This window comes from Drosophila albomicans, chromosome X, assembly GCF_009650485.2.
Source record: "Drosophila albomicans strain 15112-1751.03 chromosome X, ASM965048v2, whole genome shotgun sequence".
NCBI classification, from domain to species: domain Eukaryota; kingdom Metazoa; phylum Arthropoda; class Insecta; order Diptera; family Drosophilidae; genus Drosophila; species Drosophila albomicans.
The window spans coordinates 26,147,753-26,174,408 of NC_047627.2; the positions used below are offsets into that span (position 1 = coordinate 26,147,753).

At 35.9% G+C, this 26,656-nt stretch overlaps 1 protein-coding gene across 1 annotated transcript; it reads right to left on the reverse strand.

Moving 5' to 3' along the window:
- Positions 1-26,151, reverse strand: LOC117577698 (uncharacterized). The gene is made up of 6 exons (XM_034262598.2): positions 25,115-26,151; positions 5,468-5,772; positions 3,882-4,060; positions 2,531-3,569; positions 1,035-1,658; positions 1-704 (listed from the first exon to the last, which is right to left on the reverse strand). Exons 1-6 carry the CDS (start codon positions 25,485-25,487, stop codon positions 576-578), a joined length of 2,649 nt encoding a protein of 882 aa, XP_034118489.1. The 5' UTR covers positions 25,488-26,151; the 3' UTR covers positions 1-575.
- Positions 26,152-26,656: the final 505 nt, after the last annotated feature.

The window sequence follows — 26,656 nt, forward strand, 5'->3', positions numbered from 1 at the left end:
ATACACATTACATATATAGTATACATATATACAACATGAATTTGTTTTATAAAATTAGGTACTAGAGTTGCATGTTTTTGTTTCTTTTTATTAAGTATACAGTATATATATATAATTAAAACTATTAAGTACTATTACTTTTTCGTCACGCACAAAATTTCCAAACCTTTGGAATAAATTAAACGACTAAAATGTACACATTACGAAACACAAAAAAGGGCTTTTTTGCATAAAAAAAAAAAACGGTTGATGAAACAACGAATAACGAAGCTGTGTGAGGAATGTGTGACAATAAAGTGAGAAAAGGGCGAGAAATAAAGGGAGAAAGGGCGAGAGAAAGGGAGTTTCGATGTACATGTATGTATAAATATGTGGACATTGTTTGCTTGGTGCGAAAACGTGAAACGAAAAAAAAATGTATATATGATATTTATATAGTCCGAAGACTTGAAGAAAGGTGTTTTGTAGTATGAGTGTGATTGATGTTGATGTTGATATTATGAATGCTCTTTATAGTTAACGCATAAATAGACAAGTGTGTGTGGGGGGTGAGTGTGGGGAGGGGAGTCGCCAGTTTAGGCGAGACGCTTTTTTCGACTAGGTGACAAGATTTTCAGCATTGTGACAACGGGCGCCTCAAACGACATCGAGACAACAAAGGCCAGGAAATAGGAAGCGACCGTCAGACCAAAGAACATGACGACCTGAAGAAAGAGGAAAAAAAGGAATATTAGCGGGTGGAATCAATATAACGATAAAAATTACATTATAATGTTGATTATATTTCGAATTTCAATGCTTTTCAACTATTTTGGTGTAGAGAAAGGTTATTGTATATAAATATAATGATTACTTAAGATTTTTCAATCCTCCATAATTTATTAGTTTATATTTTTGTTTAAATTGAAATTGTCGTTGAGTAAAACGTTAATTTATCATTAACTTCAATCTTTATCTTTAACTATTCCTAAATAATTATTATTTTGGTGGCCTATGTTCGAAACTTCGATTAGAAAGCGCAGAGCTTGACTCACCATTAGATCTCCTCCCAAGTGGAGCGGCGCATCCGAATTGAGCGCCATGGAGCGTATGACAATGGGATGCACAAGGTAGGCGCAGTAGGTGACACGCGAGAAGGGATAGAGGCAGGGAGCGGAGAGCAGGGAATTGATATAGCCGCCATAGCCGGTGGAGCAGGCAATCGTAATCCAGGCGAGGGACAAGGCCCAGGCCGAGTGACTCAATGAGCTGTAGGCAGCCGCCGTGAATTGCGAGAGATCCGTTTGGTACAGGCCAAAGACCAGCACAAAGAGATTCAACATGGCCAGAAACCAGGCGCTGGCCACCGTCAACTTGGGCAGACGAATCTTGCAATTGCTGCGGAATAATATCCAGCCGACGGCCATGCCAATGAGATAGGGGCCAAGGCGGGTCCAGGGTTTGTCGTAGATCTTGTCAAAGAGCGCCAGGGGATCGTCGGTGTTTGGGCGATGATTGTTCGTAAAGGCCACAACGGCCGTCGTTATCCAGGAGAGCACCAGGAAGACCAGAGTCGTAATGGCAGAGAGCTTGAAGTGACGCACGCCCACAATCAAAATGATGGCGCCAATCATGTAGAATTGTGTATCGTTGGCCAGGTACCAGCTCCACAACATGCACTAGAAAAAAGAGCAAAGATACAGGTGATTAGAGGAGGACTATTACAGGGTATCATAGTAAGGGTAGTTTTCAATATAATTGTTTTAGTCGGGAGTTAGTTGCATAGGATCTGGTATATTTTGTACTCTATGGTATATTTTGAATATAGTGGTATATCTAGATACCAAGTGTAGCCTTCGTTATATTTCAGTGTTTGTTGGTATATTAATTTAGTATATTGCCACTTAGTTGCTTAGCATCTGGTATATTTTGTACTCTATGGTATATTTTGCATATTAGTTAGTTGCATAGGATCTGGTATATTTTGTACTCTATGGTATATTTTGAATATAGTGGTATATCTAGATACCAAGTGTAGCCTTCGTTATATTTCAGTATTTGTTGGTATATTAATTTAGTATATTGCCACTTAGTTGCTTAGCATCTGGTATATTTATACTCTATAGTATATTTTGCATATTGTAGTAGTACATAGAGATACCAATTGTGGCATTCGTTATGCTTTAGTGTTTTTTCGGTATATTTTTCGAATAATATTGCTGACTTTTATAGAATTTGGGTAGCGGCTATCTTATATTTGATATTTTGATATTCGTTTCTGGAATTCAGTATAGATTTTTTACTTCTTTCTGCTTGCTTGCCAATAACAAAGTAGAAAGAATTTTATATTCTCTTATCTCTGTTGTATTAAACTGATTGAACCATGAAATGCGAGTGAAACACTCGTTTGAAAAATATATTATTAAAGAAAAAGAAGATTCAAACCAAAAAATCACATCGCAAATATTCGTAATATTCGATTCGATGAAGAACTCTCAATCCATAATGTTTGTAAGGCTAACAACGCTGAGTTTTGTTTTTTGGAACTCACCATCTCATCAACTGGGAAAAGCGTGTTGATGTAGAGTATGTTGCGCCACCAGTAATCCGGGCAGGTGACATGATCCATGGTGGGTGGATCAAAGATGGAATAGGCAGCCAGATACTTCATGGTCACTTGGACGACACCGAGGACAAACAAATAGGGAGCTGTGAGACGCATAAAACGATACGCGACGAGGCCAAAGAAGTGTGCTGTGCCAGCGGTGAATTCATTGGCTCCCTTGCTCAGCTTATTCAGCTTGCCTTTGGCATTGGTGCGGAAATACAAGTAGGAGATCAGGAAGCCACTGATGAAGAAGAACGTGTCGACGCTGAATGGACCATTTGTGATCGCCTGGAAGAAGAAATTCTGTTCGACCTCCTTGCGCATCTCCATGTTATCGGAGTACTTGAAGACCACAATGCAAGTGTGTCCCAGGATGACCCAAGCCATACTGAAGGCGCGCAGTCCATGGATGCAGGGAATGGTATCGGCACCGACATTGCGATCACAGATCGCGTTGAAATTCGTGATCGCCGAAAAGGAGAGCAACAATTCAGAGTAGATGCTTAGTTTCTCTGGCTCATGCAAGTGTCCCTCGAGATGTTCATCGGAGTTGCTGTTGTTGTTATTGTTATTGCTGACGGCAACACGGCGACCGCTGCCGTTGCTGCTGCTGCCACTTGCGTTGCTGCCACCGCGATGATGTTGCAGATGATTCAAATGATCGTGCATACGCTCCTCATCATGATGATGTCCGTTGCCGCTGTCGTTGTCGCCACCCGTTAAAGTGGGCGGCAAATTGAGGACCAGCTGATCGAGTTGCTTCAACGAATCCGATTGATGATTCGATTGCTTGAGGGCTTCATCATGAGCGGTCATCGTATCGCTATAATCAGAGGAGGCGCATCCAATGCCCGAGCTTGTTTCGCTGTTGTTCATCATCTCCTTATCCTGCAGACGCAACGCTTCCTGTAGCTGACGTGTCAAATAGATCTCGTAGAGCGTACCACAGCAGATCAATACGATCACAATGCAAGAGACCAAACTGAAGAGAGTCAACAAGAGAGAGAGAGAGAGAGAGAGAGAGAGAGAGAGAGAGAGAGAGAGGTGGAGAGCTTGTTAATTGACTGGGCAAACTTTGGTTGGGCGTGGCATATGGATAGTTTCGCTTTTTTTTCGGACTTCATCTCACTTCACACAATTTCAGCGAATGCTAATAGCTAAAGCCAACTATCCGCCGTAGTTTTTTTTTTGGTGAATCGAAAGACGTAGAGATCAGTCTACTACACACATTATTTGTGCACAGCATTAGCAAGTTTTTGTGATTGTAATTGAAAAGTGAATTTCGGTTACTCACATCAGCAGGCAGAATGTCTTGTCTGACCATATGTTAAATTCCTTGTCTGTCGGCACTCGAATGTCCAGCACACGCAGCTCCCGGCTGGGCAGCTCCAAGCGGGCAAACGAACTCATCTGATCGACGTCCGCGATGCTGCAGCTCGATGGCAGACACATGCCTGTGTAAATAGTACGCAGCTGATAAGGAGAAATAGATAATAGAGTTTAATTTACAACATTGTGAATTATTCAAAAGCTTAAGAACTTTCCAATTTCTGATATTCGTTGATTTGGTATTCGATATACTAAAACTTTATAATGGTATTTTATTGCCAACAAAAATGGCGATAGAATGTAATGCTTCCTTGTACTTGTAAAGTACTTTTACAAAGTAGCGAACAATTCATAAACTTAAGAAATAGAGAATAGAGTTTAATTTACAACATTGTGAATTATTCAAAAGCTTAAGAACTTTCCAATTTCTGATATTCTTTGATTTTGTATTCGATATACTAAAACTTTATAATGGTATTTTATTGCCAACAAAAATGGCGATAGAATGTAATGCTTCCTTGTACTTATAGCGAACAATTCATAAACTTAAGGACTTTCTAAGATTGTTGATTTGGTATTCAATATACAAAAACTTGAGAATGATATTTTTATTGCTAAAGAATGTAATACTTCCTTCAACTTCTTTACAACATAGTGAACAATTGAGAAGCTTAAGGATATTCTAAGTTTGTTAATTTGGTATTCGAGAATGGTATTTTTGTTGTACTTTTCTAGTGCTTTTAGTGCAAGTTGATTAGCAGAGTTAAAGATTAATGAAATCATAATATTTTTTTCTGCTTTTCCACGTTACAAATTTGTATATCTAATTACTGTTTTTTATGTTACCTTAATCTTAAATGTTGTAACTCAAATGCGTCTTAATTTCGCATTAGATTGCTTGCTAAAAACAAAATGCTTCTTTTTTGTTTTCATGTTTTTATTATTCTTCTTTTTTGCGTTTTCAAATTGTTCTTATTTTATACATATATTATATGAATTGCGTTGCTAATAGCTTCTCTAATCGTCACGCACATTCCTCAGCATTTATTGCCGATTTTTGATTGTTTCTCATTTCCGTAGCTAATATAAATTTTGTTTTTATATTTTGGCACCTACTCGTATTTATTAGCAAATTCATTTCTGGTTTATTTATCACAGCTCTGATTTATTTTTAATGCAATCTGTTTTAAATTCTGTTCTCAGCTTTTATTTCTAAGACTAAAATAACTAAAGTTTTTTAATGTTTCCCCTATGGAAAAGCTTTCTTTTTTATAAAGTTTGTTGAACGTCTCATGATTACTTAACCTTTTTTATTTTATATATATTTATATTGTTTCCTCAACTGAACTTCTCTAATTGCCGCTCCCTTTTTAAATGCCTACTTGTTTATCTTTTGCTTAATCATTAAACACTTTCGCTTTCTTTTTTTTTGTGTGCCTGTGCTTCCTGTCTATTTTTCCAATGATCGTTTAGCGCCTAAAGTCACTTCTCACTTGGTTAATGACTTCTCTAATCGCTTCTCGTTTTTGTTTCTTGCCGCTTGCCACTTACCACCTCTGTTGGCAGCGTCTCGTTCAGCTGCAACTTGAGCACATAGAATCCCGGCTGGAATGGAGGTGGAGCATTGGAAACGCTGCTGTAAGCTTTTGAGAATGCCGCGGCAAATGGCAATCCACTATCCTTGTTGTCGTCCTTATTGCTTGTCTTGTTGTTGGCACTGTTGCTGTTGTTGTTGTTGTTGTTGTTAATGCCATTGGTGGCGCCTTCATAGATGGCCTCACAAAGGGCCAATGAACCCATCCAGTAGTTGTTGCCATAGAAGAAACCGGATGTGTAATGACCGGAAGCATCGTCCACTGCGAAAGAGAGAGACAAAGAGAAAGAGAAGGGCAATTTAATGTGCGAACTGCTGAGATAATGCCATAACAACTACTATATTCCGCCTAGCTTGCCACTTTGCCGCATGCGGCATGCCCCCATTAGCATTGCGAATCGAAAACGTTTTTTTTTTTTTGTTTTTGCCTGGGCTTTCTTTCACTTTTTGTTTTGGTAGCTGGTAGCTGGCTTATTATATAATGTTGTTGCCACTCTCGTTGCTTGCCACATGTTGCCACACAGTTGCGTTGTGTGTCAGTCGCTGCTTTGCCGTCCAGTTTTGCCAACTTGTTGATCTTCTGCCGCTGCTGCAACCAGTTGTAGCTGCAACAGGTTTCTTGCGATACCACTTCAAATCAGTCTGACAAAGGGTAGGCAAGCTTATAAAGTAGTTTGCCTACATTTATTCCATCTGTCTAGTTGCGTGACTGCGTTCATCTGACAGTCTAAACTATACCAATCTCATTCTACTTTTATACACATAGGAGAAGCGTGCAACTTGCTGAAAAGTGCATTTGGATTGTCTGATGCTGGAGCATTATTATTTCATTTAATGAGAATTTTAACAAATTTATCCATAGTCAAGAGTTGTCAATGTAGTTTAGGTTATATAATGAGAAATAATTGATTTTCGGCATTATCTTTAAAATTTATCGAATTAATATACCGAAAAAATGTAGACAGTGATACTGCTAAGAGAAAAAGACTTTAGCCATTGAATAGTCAGATCCATTTTTGTATTTTTATACAACGAGAAATACTTCAATTACGGTATTATCGTTCAAATATACCAGATTCATTACCGAAAAAATACTAAAAGTATACCAAAGTGTACTGCTAAAAGCAGTTATATATTGAGAAATAGTCGATTTGCGATATTATCGCTATATCAATAGTATACTAAAAAAATACTAAACATATACTAAAGGGTACCTAGCAGCAGAGAACTTTAGCCATTGAATAATCAAATCTATTTATGTATTTTTATATAATAAGACATGGTTGATTGGCGGTACTATTGTTAAAGTATACCAAATTAATATACCGAACAAATATACCAAAGGGTATTACAAAAAGCAGAAAACTTTAGCTATTGAATTTTCATTAATAATCTATTAATGCAATTTTATATTTGAGGTATATATCGATTTGCGGTATAGAATATACCAAATTAATATACCAAAAAATACTACAAAATATACCAAACGGTACAAAACTTAAGCCATTGAAAAATCAAATCTATTTATGTATTTTTATATAATAAGACATGGTTGATTGACTGTACTATTGTTAATGTATACCAAATTAATATACCGAACAAATAATATACCAAAGGGTATTACTAGAAACAGAAAATTTAGTAATTGAATTATCATTAAGATTCTATTTATGTAATTTTATATTTGAGGTATATATCGATTTGCGGTATTATCGTTAGAATATACCAAATTAATATACCAAAAAATACTAAAAATTTACCAAAAGGTACAAAACTTAAGCAATTGAAAAATCAAATCTATTTATGCCAATATGTTTAGCTTTCAAAATAGAAGTTATGCATAGCATATGTTTGCATGCATCTTGAACTTGATCAAAGGATATTTTATAGTCGAGCGTTTGTAGTGATTGCATTATTTGCGTTTCCTTTTGCTGCAGTTGTAACTGAATCTGAAGCTGAAGCTGAAGCTGTAACTGCAGCTGCCCAGCGACTACGCAACACTTTGTTGTCACTTGTTGCTGTTGTCATTTCAGTTTCTGTTGTCAGTTGTTGGCCCCAAAGTTGTTGTTGTTGTAGTTGTTACCAGATATTTTGGCACTTTTGTATGACAACTTTTGCTTTTCGCTTCCTGCTGGTCAAACTGTGACTCGCCTTGACCAAAAGCCAAGCCAAGAGAGTTATGAGTTTGCCACCTAAAAGGGGCAATAGCTGGAAGAGTGTGTGGAGAGCAGAAGGAGGCTGTGGCGAGATGTTTATTAAGTGTCGTGTTGCGTGCAGCATAAAGTGGCCCTGACCATGAGCAGGTTGTTTTTTGTTTATTAAGTATTTCATTTTGAGGCGTGCTGCAGCGCAAACTCTGTATTCAGCTTGGCTTGGCCAAAAAATCACTTAGCGCCTTGATAATTGCATTGCAGCGCATCATTAGCCAATATTATTAATTAATTAGGGCAATTAAATGTGGCTGAAACGTTGACCCATTTTTCGAGTTAAGTTCACGTTTAGCGTTGTAATGGTTGAAAACATGTTTTCAATTTAATTTGCGATTGAGGTCATTTGATTTCTTTTTTTATTTTCTTGGGTATTTTTTATGTAATTGTTGGTGACTATCAGCTGATCAGCTGCCGCTTTTAGTCAAATTTCAGCATAACTTTGTGTGTGTGTGTGTGTGTGTGTTATGCTTTATTTGTTCATCATTTCTGATGTCTCATGTTCAATTGAACGTGTCATTCAAGCGTTTAACGTCTTCCAAAAAGCGGAAAACTAAGAAACGAGACAATAGCATCACCACGATCCAACATTTTGTGTACACACACACACACACACACACATACATCTACATAGTATAATAATAATATTATTAAAAACTGATGAAACAGACCCCGAGACAGCGAGTCGCATCCAAGGTGACGACTCTGCAATGTACATGACAATGCTTTGATCAGTCACCCGGAGATTGCGACCAAGATCATAGCACAGCTGCCGGAAAGCTAAATAGATTGCCATCTCGTTCTCTCTCTTAGTCTTTCTTTTCATCTCTTTCTTTGGGTGCGAACCAGGTAGTTTGTGAGTTGAACTTGTGGCTACCGTTTAAACAAATCTCAACTACACTTCCATTTGTTGATGTCTCTCCATCATGTTTATAACATGTACGAGTACAAGTTGCACCTCGTTCAATTCGCTGTCCATATCTTAATTCTTAAGTTGTCGCAAGGTCGTCGCTGTCGCTGTTGCTGTTGCTGCAGACGCGTCTACAGAAAGAAAAAAAACAGTCACATCAGGGTTACAGCGTCGGGGAAGCGAAGCGTCAAGTGAATGGGGCAAACAACTGATCGAAGCGTGCTAAAAGTCTTAAGATGTGCACTCTATACGATTAACGCTTTAGAAATTCGATTTCTTGCAGAAAACCCTATATATAGACTTCAAGAATTAAGTTTTCTGTTATAGTAATCTTTTTATTTATGAAATAGGATAAGTTTTATACTGAGCTGCTATGATAAAATATTTTATTATTTATCGCAAAAAATAGTTTTATAGTATTTTTGACTTATTAGCTTAATGCATTAAATACTCTAAAAAGAGAATTTTATTATATTCAATATACTCAGTTGACATGATAAAACATTAAAATAGCATCACACAAACTAGCTTAAAGTAGTTGTTTATAGGTTATAACTTATTATTATATTTAATATATTGAGTTGACATGGTAAAATACTAAAATAACATTGTAGAACGTAGTTTTATGGTATTTTTTGTATACCTTACCTATAATTTAGTGTTTTGATCAATTCTGGAATATTGAATTCATATATGCCAAAAAGGCGTAGCTAAGGCTTGTCTCGTTTAAATGATTAATGTTAGTGATGTATTAAATATACTAAAAAATAGTATATTATAATATCAATATACTGAGTATTTTTATAGCTTAATGTATTACTTGGATGTATTAAATATACAACAAATTGTATATTTTTATACAAATATACCGAGTTCATATATTATATAATAATTTAGTATTTTGATCAATTCTGGAATATAGAATTCATATATGCCAAAAAGGCGTAGCTAAGGCTAGTTTCGTTTAGTGATGTATTAAATATACTAAAAAAAATGGTATATTATTATAGTCAATGTACTAAGTTGACATGATAAAATACTAAAAAAAAAAAGCATCATTGAAACTCACATGAAAAAATACTGAAATATCATCACTAGCTTTATAGTAATTTGTTGTAGAAATGTGTTAAAATAGTATATTATTATATTCAGTACTTGAGTTGATATGGTAAAATAGCATCGTATGAACTATCTTCCCTGTAATTTAGTAAAGTGTTCGATTGTTTCTCAAATGACGTAGCTAAAGCAAATTTCGTTTAAACGAGAGTGAATTAAAGTCATCGAAACTTCCGAATCGACTGAGGAATGTGCTCTGCTGTTGATTTAGCTGTTGGTTCTGATTGATTAGCAAATACAAATAGTGAATTACATTTGGCATTCGGAAGCTTGCCTAGCCACATTTTTAACCGACCCGCGCATCGAATTCTGAAGGGGTATCAAAAGTGTGCCTCATGAACGAACTGTTATTAGGCTAAATAATTCTCAACTAGCTGAGAATTAATACTGTGCATAAGAAGTCACTCGATGAGTCTCAAGAGTTTGCGTCTTATAAATATAGTACATACATACATAACATATATAGTATGTAGTATGTCGTATGTAGAGTGCGGTCCATTGATTTGTTTTTGGGGTTTTCGCTACTGCTGCTGAGGGCCGATTATTATCTGTAGTTTTATGCTGTTGTCATTGTCACTTGAGTGTCAATGGAATCGCCAATTGCGCTCTTGAAAACAATCAGCGAATTGTCCGTTGAGTGGGTTTTATGGCTGGGGGAGAGATCTAGAGGGGAAGATATGTCTATATATATATATATGTATGTACATATATAGAGGGGTTTAGCTTGCGAGGTTGTTGCAGACATTGCGTTGGAGGTTGGGCACAATAAACTAGGTCTTTGGGTTTATCTGGAGAGCGGGGACAAACAAAGGTGTTAACACTAAAACCGATTACAGCACAACCATTACCCTCCAAAAAAAAAAGGGGGCGCGGTGGGGGCGGTTACGATGTGACACACCCAGAAAGAGACGGAGAGATAGAGAGAGCGAGAAAAAAGCTGTTGAAATTTCGTTTGATTGATGAAACGTTGGGCCAACAAGAAATCATAAACAAAACAAGCAACAACAACCAAATAGTTGTATTCAACGTTGCGAAAGATTGGCAAAAAAACAAAAAAAAAAAAAAAAATAAAAAAGCAACCAAAGCGCAAATAAAACCAAATAAAACTTTGTTTTGATTTGATGTTTTTGGCTTGCTGTTTTCTGCGACGCGCTTTAAATTTAAACAGTGCAATTAAAACAACAACCAACGTGCGTCAGAACCATTAAAATAAATTATTTAATATTTTTTTTTTTGTGTATGCTGATATTTCGATATTTGCAATTAGCTAACCAAAAAACAGCGAAGAAAGAAAAAAAATCCGTTTACATGGCATATTTCGCCGTCTGTCTCGTCGAACAATTGTGTTTAATGGGTTTTACGTGTGGCTTGCCTCTTGCGTCTGCCACAAACACAACAACAATAATAACAACAAAAACACGCAAACACTTCTAACATGTCCAAATCTGACAAGCAATTGCGTAGTTAAAATTATTACTGAACATCATCCACAACGAGAGTTATTCAAATAAAACGCCCAGAAATTCTGCCGGTGACAAAACATTTTAGCAATTTTATTTGATTAATGATTAATAAGAACTGCAAATATGCAAAAAAAAAAAAATGTTCGAGTGAAAGACTCTTTGAGGTGTCAAAATTAGTTGTAATGCCATGTGTAGAAATCTAGCAAAGTAAACAAACTTAAAACAAATCCTAAGTAAATTCTTAGGGAAGAGTCTTTCAATATTTGTCTCCAAAGGTGTCAAAAGAATTTTGGTAATCATGTTTGAGTATCGTATTGAAACTGCAGAAGTAATCAGCAAAACTACTTGTTAATCCCTTTATTTATTTTTTTAATTTAATAAAATTCTAAAAATTGCCAAAAATTAACTTAAATGTGTGAAAAAGTTTGGTAAATTCTGAAATAGTTTGCAAAGTGCAAAAGTTGAAGTCTAAGATATTCTCTAATTTACACTTGCTATTCAATTTAATCTTAAGACATTTTGGATCTTTATATTCTATCTAAAGTTCGCTACTTTTATTGTACTCTTAATTGCTTACATTATACTATATCTTTGTACCCATTTGAACTTTACTCTTTTGACTTGGTCTTTTCATTATTTTTAGTAGGTTGCTTGTTTATGGTTTATGGTCAAAACACCTTGGACAACTTGATCGTGTTGACAATCTCATATGAAAAACTCATCGTTAGCTTTCGCAAATACTCCTTTTAAATATAGTAAATGTCTCTCTCTTTGTGTTTTTCATAGTTTCATAATCGTTTGCTAATTATACACGTTAGTGTAAATTTGATTTGGCCACTTGAAATGCCAAGATCGCTGATCGCATCGAGTACACTACACTAAGATCATTGATTCTTTATCTATAGTTTCGTTTTGTTTGTAATCATTACAAACGTAGATCGTGCAAGTCACGTAGTCTATCTAGCTGTAGAACCCTTTGGAATTTCGAGGCATTAAGTCGGTTTATTTGTGCTTTATTAAAGGCGTACACGCAACCCAACCTAATAATATTTTTGACTCCCTCCCTTGACTGTGTAGAAAAACTGCGTAGAATTTCTGCCCCCATCAATAAAAATGATCCAGCAACACGCTTAGCCAAATATCAACGCATTATAACTCAAAGTCGCGTTTTTTTTTTTTTTTTTAATGGCGAATACTTATTTGTTTTAATATGATAAGTGTGTCTCTAATTGCATTTTGACGACTAATCGCATTGTGTTTATAGTGAATGCTGAAAACATTTTCGTTTTCTATAGAATTTGACAATAGCTTGGCGGAGCTGATTCTTTTAGGAAGATATAGAAGATAAAATAGTAGATAGAAGAGGTAGATGAGAAATTAATAACAGTAAGCTAAACAACATTTATAGTAGAAGAAACATTTGTACTGATGAAGTTAGTTCCTTTGAGCTATATCGATTCAAAAACTTTGGTTGAAACCTATTTGAGTTAGCCATAAAGTTGAAAATAATACCTTAGTACGATTTTTTTTGTAATTTATTTTGAGGCAAGTCATATCAGATATGTAATGAAGAAAATAATTATTGGATTGTTTCATTCATAGAAAGTCATTTTGAAAATGAAAGAACGTGCAACAAAATTAACGAATTGATGTTTTATAAAGCTTTAATTCAAGACAAAGCACATCTCTATTTCGTCTTTTACAAAATAAAAAAAAATCAATTTCAATTACAACATTTATTATACAATTATATAGTATGTTTGTATTTGGGTTCGAATTTAAGATGAATTGCCAACGTCTATCTTAAATATGTATGTTGAATAAAGAAGAAAATTTATACTCAACACAATAAAAAAAAAACAATAACAACTCTGGGTTACAGAGTTCAAAATTGCGAAAAAGTTGAGTGTGTGTTGACAAACTTGGGCTTGTTATATGGTGGCCATAAACAGTTGGCGAATTTCATAAGGGCCACAAAGCTAAAGTTGAAACAGAAACTGAAACTGAAATTGCTGACGCGTTGATCAAGTTTATGAACTGAGCTTGGAACTCAGTTGAGTTGCCGAAATATCTCGACAAATTCATCTGCAGCACAATTCACATTTATGAATGATAATTGCTTGTTGTCAGCTATTTTTGTTGTTGTTGCTGTTGCCAGTTGTGTTACCAATTGTTGTTAGTTGTTGCCTAATTGAGTCACATCAAAGTGAGCAAAGTACGCATTTTGTAAGGTAATTTAATGCTTGGCGACGCACCTTAAGATCACTACGCTAAGAGAGAAAGAGAAATCCAACAAGTAAGAAAGCTACAGTTGAGTGTGCTCGACTGTGAAACACTTGCTACCTATCTGCAAAGGAACCCTACTTTAAAAATATACCAAACTAGTATACGGAAAAAACACTTAAGTATACCGAAGGCTATATTTGGTATATTGACATCCATTTTTAATACATCGCTATTTTAAAAATATTCCAAAAATATACTAATGTATACCGAGGCTATATTTGGTATATTGATATATACGAACTGTGAGCCTTTTGCTACCGATTTTCAATTTAACTATTTTAAAAACATATCAAAATAATATACCAAAAAAAATACTACAATATACCAAAAGATATATTTAGTACATATTTATACGAACTGTGAAACACTCGCTACCTATCTTCAATACAACCCAATTCTAAAAATATACCAAACTAATATACCGAAAAAATACTTAAGTATACCGAAGGCTATATTTGGTATATTGATACCCATTATCAATACATCTTTATTCTAAAATTATAGCAAAATAATATATTGAAAATATACTAAATTATACCGAATGCTATATTTGGTATATTGATAAATGCCTATTTCTCCCTTTGCATGTTTCACTCATTTATAATACCCTTTTACCCTGTTGGTAGTGGGTATCAAAAAAAGTGTCCACAATCTGCAAAGTGCCATCTTTGAGTTTTCAGCCGCAACATTTCCGCAATGGGAGCAACAAAATTTGTTGGATTCAACAATTGTTATTCAGGTCGTCGCTGTTGTTTTCTTGTTTTCTTGTTGTTTTTTTGGCGACAATTTCAATGTCAATGTTGTAGCTGAACAACATTTGTTTGCTGTGGTTGCTGCTGCTGTGGGGTTCAAGTACAGTGGTTGCTGTTGCTGTTGCTGCTGTTCGCCCACAGACAACGGCAACGACGACGACGACGCCTGACGACATTGAAATCGTTTCGCAAACAATTGACAATTGACTGTCTGACGCTGTCATCATCATCATCAAAGAGCATTCGTTGCTACCACACACAATCATAGCAACAGCAACAACAATATTCAGTTTGCCGTTGGCACTTTCGCCAGAGCTTCGCTTGGAGCATTGACAGCAATTTGTGCTCCACTTTGCGTAATGGACCGCCAAACATCGCCAGCGGAGACAAAGCTGGAGACGGAGAGTGAAACGAAAGGGAATGCGAGAGGGAGGGAGAGCGAAAGTGAAGTATGAGGAAATAAAGAAAGGGAAAAGAGAGAAACAAGGTGGAGCAGCAAATCTCTGTCATAACCACCTGAGTCAAGTGTTTGCGCTTAAAGTGTATCAATAATCAAATAACTGAAAACTATACTCTTAGAGATGGGTTGAGGTTTGGAATTTAATTTTTCAATAACAAAACTTTAGTTCAGGTCAAAAAAAAAATATTTTGAAATTTCATTATTCAATTAAAAGATTGCATTTAGAAAATAGTAAAAAAAGAATATTAAAATATTACTAAAAGAAAAGAACAAACATAATATATATCTTGGAATTCAGTGAAAATATAAAAAAAAAACTTATTTGGAAAATATTATATTTTTAATTGCTTTTATTATTATTATATTTTTTATTGCAAAGAATATATATAAGAAAAGAAAAATTGTCAAAGGAAAATTTTATTTTGAAATCTTCATTTTATCACAAAGAAAACCCTCATTTTATTGTATATTACAAAGAATATATTAATATAAAAAAAAGCAAATAATAAAAGGAAGAAATTATTTTAAAATCTTAATTTTATACCTTGATCACAAAGCAAAAATAGATCTCAACAATCCGCCATATCTGTTGAGCAGATTTATTGCAAGCACAAAAGGTGTTTCTTTTTTTGGCTTAATGCTTAATTATAATTTCAATTAGGCTTTTACTGGTAATATAAAAATGTAATATATTTTCGAGTTACTATTTTTGTTTTTATGTTTGTGGCACGCATTTATCTCCCCAGTGACTTTAAGAGCTGGCATATACATATATTTATTATAATACATTTTCAGACCTTTAATTTGTTTTTTTCGCAGCTCTTATTCAAAAATTTGCTGCTCTTATTATTATTGCTGCCTTTTCATATGTAATTTAATTCATATTTTTATTTATCGTCTTTTAGTTTTTTATCTTCTCATGTCACGCGTCCATCGCTAGTTTTTGAATATTTATTTCATTTGCTTTTTAGGCTTCATTTTGGGGTTTTTTCTTTTCATCTGTTTTTTGGTGTGCTTTGTTTGGTGGTTTCTCGGATCTTTCGCTTCAATTTACGTCTCGGTATCTTTCTACAGAGATTCGGCACAAGGTCAGCTGCATCTTCAGCCACCGATTGTGCTTCAGCTCTTTTACTATATTTTGTTTTTGGTCAGCTTCAGTTTCGAAGCCATCGGCATCGCCATTGCCATTGTGCGACCCGTTTGTGGCTTTGGCCAGGCCAAGAGTGGTCAGCTGATGACTAACTGGTATTTTTTTTCTTCTTTTTCTGTTTCACCTGGCCCGAACTGGACCGAAAATGTGGCTCACTCGGTGAACACAACACGTGGCAATGGCCAGTTGTAGTTTGCGTAATATGCGTGCCAGATTTTTTTTATTTTGAATCAAGCCATCGTCTCAGGGCTGCATTTTGCATAAGTCATGTCACAGCAATGAGTCAAGTGCTATTAATAACACTATTAACACTACAATCATGATTGCATCTCTACCATCCACGTACTCGAATCAACGAGTTACTCGCAATTAGCCAAGCATCCAAATTGCAATCTTGCTGAACTTGCAAACTCCATCGGAGAATGCCAAATGTCATCATGAAAACGCAGTAACAAAAAAAAAAAAAAAAAAAAAAAAAAAAAAAAAAAAAAAAAAAACTTGGCCATTTTTACAGGTTTCTAATTTGCCAGACTCACGGTTCATTCATTATTCATGAAATGTAATGGGTACTCATTCAATTCACTCGACTTATTGAGTCTTTTTTTTTTTTGCTTGCATCTTGGGCTAATCAATTGATCAATAACTTTGATACCAGCACAGTCATTAGCCAAGTTTCTGTTTGCAGCTTCTGTTTGCTTTGATCTTCTATACACAATTTACAGATTGTGGAATTGCTTAGAGATATTAGCTCTATTCACATACGGCTAGATTTTCCTAGGTCGCGTTGTGAATTAGCGAATAACTTGTCAGCTGATGACATCTAATATGAGTTTCTCTTGGTTTTTCCAGGCATTTTGCTAAAGATCATTTGTTTTCTTTGTTTTTTATTGGTGTTTTAGATAATCTTTGATGACTTTTAATGCTTGTTCAATGTAATTTTTAATTTGTATTTAATTAAAACTAGCTGCAAAACTATTTTAGTTTATTTTGAACAACCTTTTGCTAATTGAACTGAAGAATTATTATTTTATGATTTTCTAATTGCAACTTGCCTTAATAGAACTACAAAATAAGCTTTATAATTTTCTTTTTATTTTCAAATTTATTTTAATGCAACATATTGCATATTGGACAGTTATAATTTGTTAGACAATTTTTACTAAATTCTTTTTATAATATATTGTCAATTGTTTTATTGCTTTAGTTCAATATTTTATTCAGTATGATATTGAAGACCATTTTTGCTAGATTCTTTTTTTTATAATATTATATATTCAATTGCTTTATTGCTTTAGTTCAATAGTTATTTAATATGTTATTCAGTATTATATTTAGTATTATATTTCGAATAGTAAAACAAAAGCAATAAATGCATATTTTTATAGCTTTTGTTTTGCTTTACTAATTCGATCGTTGCTCATTTGCGCAGTTGTATAATTAGCCACGCCACCCCTCTGTCTGTCCGTCTGTCTGTCTGCTTGTCGGCATCATCCTACCCGGCTGGAATGGCATTTGGTTGCCCTAAAAAAGAGTGTGGCAAGTGCGCAATAGACAAATGTGCAAATGGCCAATACGATTATGCCTGCAATTATGGTCAATAACCCCAAATCGAGGGGCAGGCAAATTGCTTGAAATCGATTTCATAATCGATTACAAATGCACGGCACGTTGTGCGTGTCTCATTTAGCGAAGACTTTTACCTAACGGAAATGGAAATGCTTTTTAGCACGGACTTTTACCCATCGCAACAAAATGAGGCTAAGCCTGGGAATGCACTCGATTGACTGGGGAGTGAAGAGTGGAAGAGGGGAAGGTAATAATCAATGACCAAGGGAGCGGCTGCGTTCACCTTGCAACGAGCGAGCAATAGAAATCGTTTGATTAAAACCGTCCAAGTCCAACTGACGCATTAAACTTGAGCACACAATTGTGATTGCGATTGCGATGGCGATGGCGATTGCGATTGTCGCAACGATAACGAACACGATTGCGCCAACAAATTTCAATTAAACGCATTTGTTTTCGGAATCGAAATCGTTATGGCATATGATGAAGCGGCGCCATCTCATGATGAGACACCGCTAAACAAAAAATACTCTCTTCAGTCGCAATCAGTACTGAGCACACTTTGAGTACTCGACACAATAAAATTCGTCATATCGTCGTAATTTCTAGGCTGTATTTTAATCGTCTGCCAAAATGTGCAAGTCAAGTGCAAATATTGTAATTGCATGAGTGCAAACTTGCGAGGCATTCGTTAGCAATTCCGCAATTTAGAAATCGATCTATGCAAACAAGACAAGCAAAGGGAATAGTTGCGACTTTATTCAAAGTAATTACAATTTCAGCAGAGCAACTGAAGTATTCCTAAATGAGGGCAACGAATACAGTCTTTATGATTCCTGACTTTTGTGTGGACAAAATCACTTTTGTACTACTTCTTGATAGTTGCTTTGGCTGACAATCTGGTATATTATGCACTCTATTATGGTACATATATTATGGTAACTATATCATATATTTGATATACAACTTTTGTATTACTTTCTACTTAAATGAATTCTTTAGCAGTGTACTTTGAATATGTGTTCAAACAGCGCAAGAAAATTGACAACATTTAAATTCAATTAAAGTTTAAATATAGTTCTAAATTCAATGGAATTTTTTTTAATATTTTTAATGAATATTTCTTTTAAACGTATGTGCATTTTTGTGCCACTATTAAAATTTTGATATTATAATTGGTGCTGTCAATGTTTTGTGAACTCAAATGCTAACCTCGGCTGATAATTGAAGGCATAGTATATAAATATTGTATAAATTGGAGTTGGTCTCAGTTTTGAAGCAGTAAATTGCATTGCCAGCATTCAAGGATCAACACAAAAAGAGTCTGCTTTAATGTGCCAAGTCATCTCTAACAATCGCCTTTCACAGGCAAAGTTCCCTTGGGAATTTCACAGACAACAACTTGTTGTTGACCCTCGACTATACAGCTGCAAGAGCCCAGAGAAAGAGCGGGAGATAGGGAGAGGGAAAGACAGGTGTGTTATGCTTCAATTCACGATCAAGTGCAAAAGTTGCATAATGCGAATTACGTCTGAAGTTGCCTTCAACGGCAAGTTCGTTGCCTAAGTCTTTCGTTTGGCTGGCGTGGAAAAGTAAGGAAAGAGAGATAGAGAGAGAGAGAGAGAGAGAGAGAGAGTGAAAAAAATGTCGGTCAAAGTTGAAAGTGTTTTACGTTTTCGCCAAGAGCGAAGAGTGAATGCGAAAGAGAGTTAGAGAGAGAGAGAGGAGTTAAAAGTGAGAGTGAGAGAGAGCAAATAGTAATAGAGAGTGAGAGAGAGAAAGAGAGTAAGCGAGAGAGCGCAAAAACTGCAAGACATTGCAACAATCAAATTAAAGTTGAATTACATAAGTTGCGCGCTGACTGCGCCGTCGACGTCGACTGCGACTGCGACTGCGACTGCGATTGTTGCTGCTGCTTGTTCGCTGACTTGGCGTGTTTATTTGTTGTGCAATTCGTAGTATGTGCGTGTGTGTGTGTGTGTCCGTGTGTCCGTGTGTAGTCTGCTTCTTCATTTTTCTTATTGCTTTATTATTGCTGTTGTAAATCAACAACAACAACTGGGAAAGCAGTAGAAATTATGTTGCGTGACGTTTCATTTTGCACAAAGACTGTAATTGGTAGCTATTCCCCTCCTCTTTCGGGGCCCCTCCCCGCTCAAAAGTCGGCTAAGTATATTGGCCTAAAAATTGCGGCTAATGACCAACAAAAATATGTATGGATATTGAGCAGAAAAAATCAAAAAGAGGCCAACACAGGCACGACTTTGCTTGGCAATTTTTTTGGAAGTTGGTCAACGAACAAGTTGCAGCAGATTCATTGTTTCTGTTGTGGCTGTTGTTGTTGTTGTTGTCGATTGTCCGATTGTCGATTGTGGCTTCATTGTGTCTTACTCAATCGAGAGAGACTGTCAGGTGAAATGCAAGCGAAACAGCGAGGTCACAACACAAGAAAATCGAACAAAAAGAAACTGTTGCAACTCTTGCTGCAAATTGGCAAAAGCAAAAGGGGCGAGGTCATTGAGATTTCCTTTCTTGGAATACGACCCGTCGTGAAAGCCGCTGCGGAAGTTTGCACAGATCAATTGTCGCAGCTAAAAGCCAAGTTCGATCATTGTTAACGGGCAAACATTTGCATTTCATCTTCTTCAAACAAAAAAACGCGAAACACGTAAATCAATAGCGGTGTTTTTCTTGTTGTTTGCTGTTTGCTGTTTACAGCGAATTCATTGCCAGGATTTCTACACATGCCATGGCCCAGAACCAGAATCAGCCAAGCCTGAGCCAGTCTCTAGTCTCTCTAGTTGTTGCTGAGTTATGGTAACAACTTTGGCCTTCAACTACGCCAATTTTACAACTAGCAGCTTGACTTGGCCTGCAAATCGATTAAAAGAATCAAGCAAAAAAGCCAAAGCAAGCCAAGCAGCAAATAATAAAGCGGCATTAGAATCACGTCCATACACGACGCGATAGATACCCGAACAAAAAGCGCAGATAGCATCGCAAGCATTTTGAACTTGGCCATAAGAGTGAGTAAAGACAATAGTTGTTAAACGATGGCAAAGAACTTGAACTTAAAGATGCCCGTAAAATATGCTGTTACTCATTCATGAAGTCTTGTCTCTTTTTTTGTTTTTTGTTCTCAGTTTACTTTTACAATTATCATTTTTGCTGCGCGTCTTTTTCTCAATAATAAAACATGGCTTTACTTTAATCGCTTACCAGCCAAAAAATGAACTAAGTATCCATAAAGTTTGTGGTTTCCATTTAAAAGAGTTTTCTTGTGAAATTTTTTATAATAGATTTAAAATTTCTCGACCTTATAAAGTAACAAACTTGGTAAATTTTTCTATGCCACCATAAAAATATTTTTAACAATTAAACTCATTCAACTCTTTAGTCATCATTTATCTGAATGTCTGCCAAACTATTTGAGATAGTTTTTTATTTATTCGTTGTTTAAAATTCAAGTCGTTCATAGCCCAATGGTCAAGTATTTGTTCAATTAATATGAAGAAGCAAATGCGCGAAAATGAAACTTTTTGCCTGACGAAATTTTGTTGATTTCTCAACTTAATTGTTTAATAAGTATTAATAAGTGTTATTTTTTTTTCTTGTTCGTTTTTTCATAGCTTCATTCTTTACTTAAGCCCAATCAACAAACACGGCAATAAGCTGCTAATGTGGCTAAAAATAACGCTTTTATACGGAAAAATACTAGAAAGCAGATTAGTAAAGAATGAAATATAATGTTGTTAAGTCTTGTAGCTGAAATTGATAAACAAAATTCCAATAATTTTGTAGTAAATAAGGAAATAAAAATAATTATCTTTTTGGATATTTGATTTAGTATAATTTAGTTTATGAAACTGTTCAGCTACAGTCATATCATAGATATTTTTTTGATTTAATTTATGTGCATAAAAAACAACATTTAATGGATATGGAGATAAATGTTTTTATTGGTCTTCTAATTGAGCAAGAATGTTACGAAAAACTAATGTTTGAATTATGTTCAAAGTGTCTATTAGCATTGAGCTTTAATCTGTTTGTTTTTGCTCATGAATATACATATACATATACATATGTATGTGTGGAGTATCTTACAAATACATGTCATAAATTTCAGTTGTCATAGAGCCCCATTTTGCGTAGTGCAAAGAGCGGGTATTAAAAAACAACTAAGAAATCTACAGTCAAGTGTGATTGACTGTGAGATACTTGCTTTCCATTTTGAATAAAAGCAAAACAGCGAATTATTCTTAAAATATGGTATATTACTATACCGATTACTATACCACAAAAATACTAAAATATACCAAAGACTATATTTGGTATATTAATATAATACTACATTAAAAATATATTGAGCAAGAGCAAAACAGTGCGGTATTATTCTTAAAAGATATCAAATTAATATACCACAGCACTCAAATTATACCATATACTTTGGTATATTAATATAGTATTATTCCTAAAATATACAAAATTAATATTCCACAAGAATACTAAAATATATTCTAAAGGCTATATTTGGTATATACTACATTTCAAATATACCATAGCGTGTAGAATATACTATATTTTCTAGTATATCCCCCTTCTGCCTGTTACATATGTACATTGCCTGCAGGCACAAAGTTATAATACCCTTCTACCCTATGGGTAGCGGGTATAAAAAACACGCAAAAAAAAGGTAATGCGGCCACATCGATTAGCCATTGATCTTGGCCATCAGAGGCTGGCTAGCTAGCTAGCTAGGTAGCTCGACTTCAATTCTCTTGAATGGGACAATGCATGAATAATGCGACTAACTGTTGAATAAGCCGATGCGATGAATGAGTTTTTTGTTTTGTTTTTCGCTTTTTTTTCGAACTAATAGAATGAGCGTTAGTTTCAACTTTTAACTTGAAATGATTATTTAAAAGCTTTTTATTATTATTATTTTCGTTTTTGTTCGCGCTTTGCTGTCTTAGTGAAACTTTTTTGGGAAAGAGACCAAACGAATACACAGAGACCGAAAAAAAGAAAAGAAATGAAATAAAATGTTTGGTCTTGTTGTAGTAGTTGTTGCTGGTGTTGCGTTTCGTTTCGTATCGCTTCGTCTTGACGGCATTTGGTGTGTTAATTGATTGCATAACAGCCACAAAGAGTGGCAGCGACAACAACAACAACAACAACAACTCACTTGGACACTCATTCACTCACACAGTCAGCTCGTCTGGCATTCATCCAGCTATTGAGTTAGTCCAGCAAGCAATCAGTCAGTCACTCACTCAGTCAGTCAGCCAGTCAGTCAGTTGGTCAGTGGGGCGGACAGTGGGCCGGCAGGCAGCTAGGCAGGCAACTAGGCAGGCAGTTGGCCAAAGGGGGGCGTGCTCTTTACACACGGCTGGCGCAACCGAACCAAACTCAAATCCAAACCCAAACCCAAGCCCAAAACTCAAACGTAAGCCAAAAACTAAAACTGAAAACTCGTCGCACAACATTTATTCATAATTCGTAGTTGTTGTTGTTGTTGGATTTGTTGCCTGTTGCTGCAGCTGCTGCATGTGGCTCAGTTCAATTTTAGCAGCTGTCTGCAAGCAGTTTGCCAAATGCAGCAAGCAGTGCAAGCAGTCATCTCTACCATATCCTATTACAATATTTTTTGACTCGTTCTCAAAAGAAGCACTAAAAATAGATTTGGCTATACTCAAAGTCAAACCCAGTTAGATTTGTGCTTGTATTTCCTTTTACTTTTATTGAGTTGAGCTGCATTCAATAAAGTTCAGTTTCACTAACGTCTTTAAAAAAGTTTTAGAAGTCGAAGCTTAAACAGCAAATGAAGCAAATACAAAATATGAAATGGGTTAAACATCATTTCTTTTTATATTTAATTTAAATGAAAATTAAACTTTTTACTTATTTCTGCTTGAAATGAAGTTCAATTCTAGAAACTTTTCAATCGAATCCATATTTAAAAGAGCCAACATTTTTGCATTTTTCTATTACAGTTTCAAAAACTTTTCAATCGAATCCTTATTTAAAGGCGAAATTTTTACAACTCTTATTTAAGACAACTTGTTGCGTCTTGTGGCCACCACAATTATAATGCAAAGTTAATTTGAGTTTTTCTTTTCGGGGGAATTGCTGTTGTAACAGTTCATTTGGTATGTTTCTGTCAGCAACAACAACGATGCATTTTTAAAGCTGGCTTAGGCGCTGACATAATGACCAAACAATTTGCCAAAAGTTGAGCATGAACACGCTTAACACACACACACAACTCAGACTGGACTGTGCTGGAAATCAAAATCGAAAAATCACAATTGAGCTGTTGCAAGTTGCTGTTGCTGTTGTCGGGCAAGAACTAATTGCGACCTTGGGTCTCTATAGCAAACGAGCAGCAGCGGCGGCGCATGCATTTATGTAGATTGTCGAGAGACTCGAAATCTTGAGAATGCGCCGGTTTAAGCAGCCCACAGCACAACGGCACGTTCACATGCGCAGTTGTAATATAAACATGCAACGTGTAACGTGCAACGTGCAACAACACCACACAACACACGAAAACCTATCAATGCATAATTCTTAATCGAAAATGATGTCGCTTGAGTATACGATATCTTTGTGTGTAGCATTTTAATAATAGCCTCTAAGATTGCCCAATAAATGTCGAGTAATACTCCGTCTAACCGTCTAACCGTCTAAGGGGGCACTCGAAAGAGATAAGACAACTTGCAAATGGTACTTCAAGCTTAAATAATCGCCAACTTGGCCAATTTGTCATATTTACATAGACACAAAATGCCAAGCTGAAGCTGGCCAGTTTTCTTGCTCGTTTAAAGGCAATAATTTGCTACTCAAATCAAATAAAGTGCTCAAGCAATGAGTTTACTGAGTAAGATATTAGAAATTTATGGTTGATTTTATTTTATTGATTTTATAATAGAGTCATTGAAATACTCGAGAAGTGTTGGAGTAATTGAATTGCTCTAAAGAAATATGGAGCGGAGAGTTAATTTACATCTTTGTAATCCAATTTTTCCTATTTTCATTTTTACTATTTTAATAGATATAAATGAGAGTGGCTTAAGTTTATAAAAACCTGTATTCAATTTATATGAATGTAGAACGAAGAATTTGCATAATACACTTTCCTAAAGTGTTGCAATAAAAACCAAACTAAATTATTTGACAATTAGTTCCAAAGCCATTATAACATTATTTTAATGTTGTGTATCCTTGGATATAGTGGCTTCATTTAGATGATTCAAAACTATGTTTATGCTTTAATAATAAGCTGACTATGTGCCAAGTGTCAACATGATCGCTTCAGCAGAAGCTGAGTTCGCATAGGTATAATTCGAGTCGGTTAATTTAGATGATTTAAAACTATGTTTATGCTTTAGTTATAAGCTGAATAACATATGTGCCAAGTTTCAATCTCAACGGTCCAGCAGAAGCTGAGTTCGCATAGGTATAATTCGAGTTCAAGAGATGACTTTGAGCGGAAGAGCAGTTGTATGATAATTGTAATAATTATCCCCAATTAAGGTGCACTTTAAAAACAAGAAAAGGTTGCAATGCATAACGCGCAATCTTCTTCTCTTATTTTTTCGATTACGATTTCAATTTGCAATTCCTCTTTCGCTTTGCATTCGCATCGCGATGATGATGACGATGACGATGATGCTGTTGTTGACTGTACTTACTTTTGACTGCCCACATTGTGGCATCGGTCAGGCCACGAAGATAGCTTCGCATGTCCTTCGTGCAGTTGGCGCTCAGCGTTCGTGCGGCCTTGACTCGCTGCCACTGCGCTGCTAGCAGCGAGAGATCGAATACGTTGAGTGAATCGCGCAGTCGCTGCGTTCGCGACAGATCGAAATTGACGTCGACGTTGCTGTTGTTGTTATTGTTTTCCGTTTGCAGTCGTAAATTGATGACATTATGCTGATTGACGTCACCGATAACGGCGGCTGAGGAGGACTTGTTGTCCTTGTCGATGGCCGCCTCGGCAATTGTTGAGACCGAGACTGAGACCAGCAGCCACAGCAGCAGCATCAGCACTTGATGTAAGTGCATGATTCCGCCTCTCTTCGCCTCTTTAGCAGACGCACACACACACAACAACAACAAGAAAAAAAATTTATATATGATAATAATAACGCAAAGATCCCACAAATTGGCTGGGCACGTTCGTTTTCGTAGAGTGTCGCTTGGCCTGCTTCACTTTCACTCAAAACTTCGAAAAAACCACAAAAGCACCGAAAAAAAAAAAAACGATTTATATATATTTATGTGTATTCAGAGCCAACCGCGATAATATAAAATCCGTGAAATTTACGAACTATATTAAAATTCCAAAAATATGCATACGAGTGAAAAAATCCAAAGTGTGTCGGGTCGTATTTCCTTGTATTTTATTTATTATTTTTTATGTCGATTATTTTTTTTTTGTTTTGTGCTTATGTATTTTTCTTGTTGCTTAAATCATCACGAAAAAAATATATATATGGATTTAATTAACACAAAAAAAAACTCTTCTCGGATTGAGGTTGTGTAATAACCGTTAGAATTTCGCAGTTGTTTGGCACTTTTACTTTCGTTGCGCACGCGCGAGGAAGAAGAAGCCCGAGTGTGCTCGTATTAATATTGGTTGTGATTTTTTGTTTTTTGATTTTGGATTTTGGATTTTTGGGGAGCTGCTGCGACAAGCGACGACCGCTTGGCATGAACGCACGACAACGAATTGCGGCTGCGCGTCTTGGACAGCTGTAAAAATATGCTAACAATTTGAAAAACGCGCAGCCCAAAAAGTTCGCAGCCAGCGTCGACAGCGGCAGCGACGTCGCGAGAGACAACAACACAAAGCAACAATTGAAAATCTCGGCAAAGCTGCTGCTTAGGCTGAGACGGAGACGAAGATGGAGTGCGAGTGAGCATGAAAGCGCAAGTGAGAGACAGACTAGAGTGCAAAATTTGTACCGTTAAGCCAACGAAAGCAGATTGCAGACGTGAGTGAGAGCGTCAATTGCTGAGAGAGAGAGCGAGCGCGAGCGCGAGAGAGGGAGACAGACAAAGTGAGAGCACGCGAATGAGAGCGAGAGTGAGCCAAAGCAAGTGCAGTAGCAGTCAACACAGAGTGAACGCTGTCAAAAAAATAAAATAAAACTACAAAAAAAAAAAAAAAAAATGAAATACAAGAAATCCCTGCGTCATCGACGATGTTGTAATAGGCAAAAGCATTTTGT

Excerpts from the sequence above, each read along its gene's own strand:
- LOC117577698 (XM_034262598.2), bottom strand. The coding sequence starts at position 25,487 with ATGCACTTACATCAAGTGCTGATGCTGCTGCTGTGGCTGCTGGTCTCA. Across the intron at positions 3,570-3,881 it reads AAGACATTCTGCCTGCTGAT|TTTGGTCTCTTGCATTGTGA; the intron begins GTGAGTAACCGA and ends GACTCTCTTCAG. Across the intron at positions 705-1,034 it reads ACTTGGGAGGAGATCTAATG|GTCGTCATGTTCTTTGGTCT; the intron begins GTGAGTCAAGCT and ends CTCTTTCTTCAG.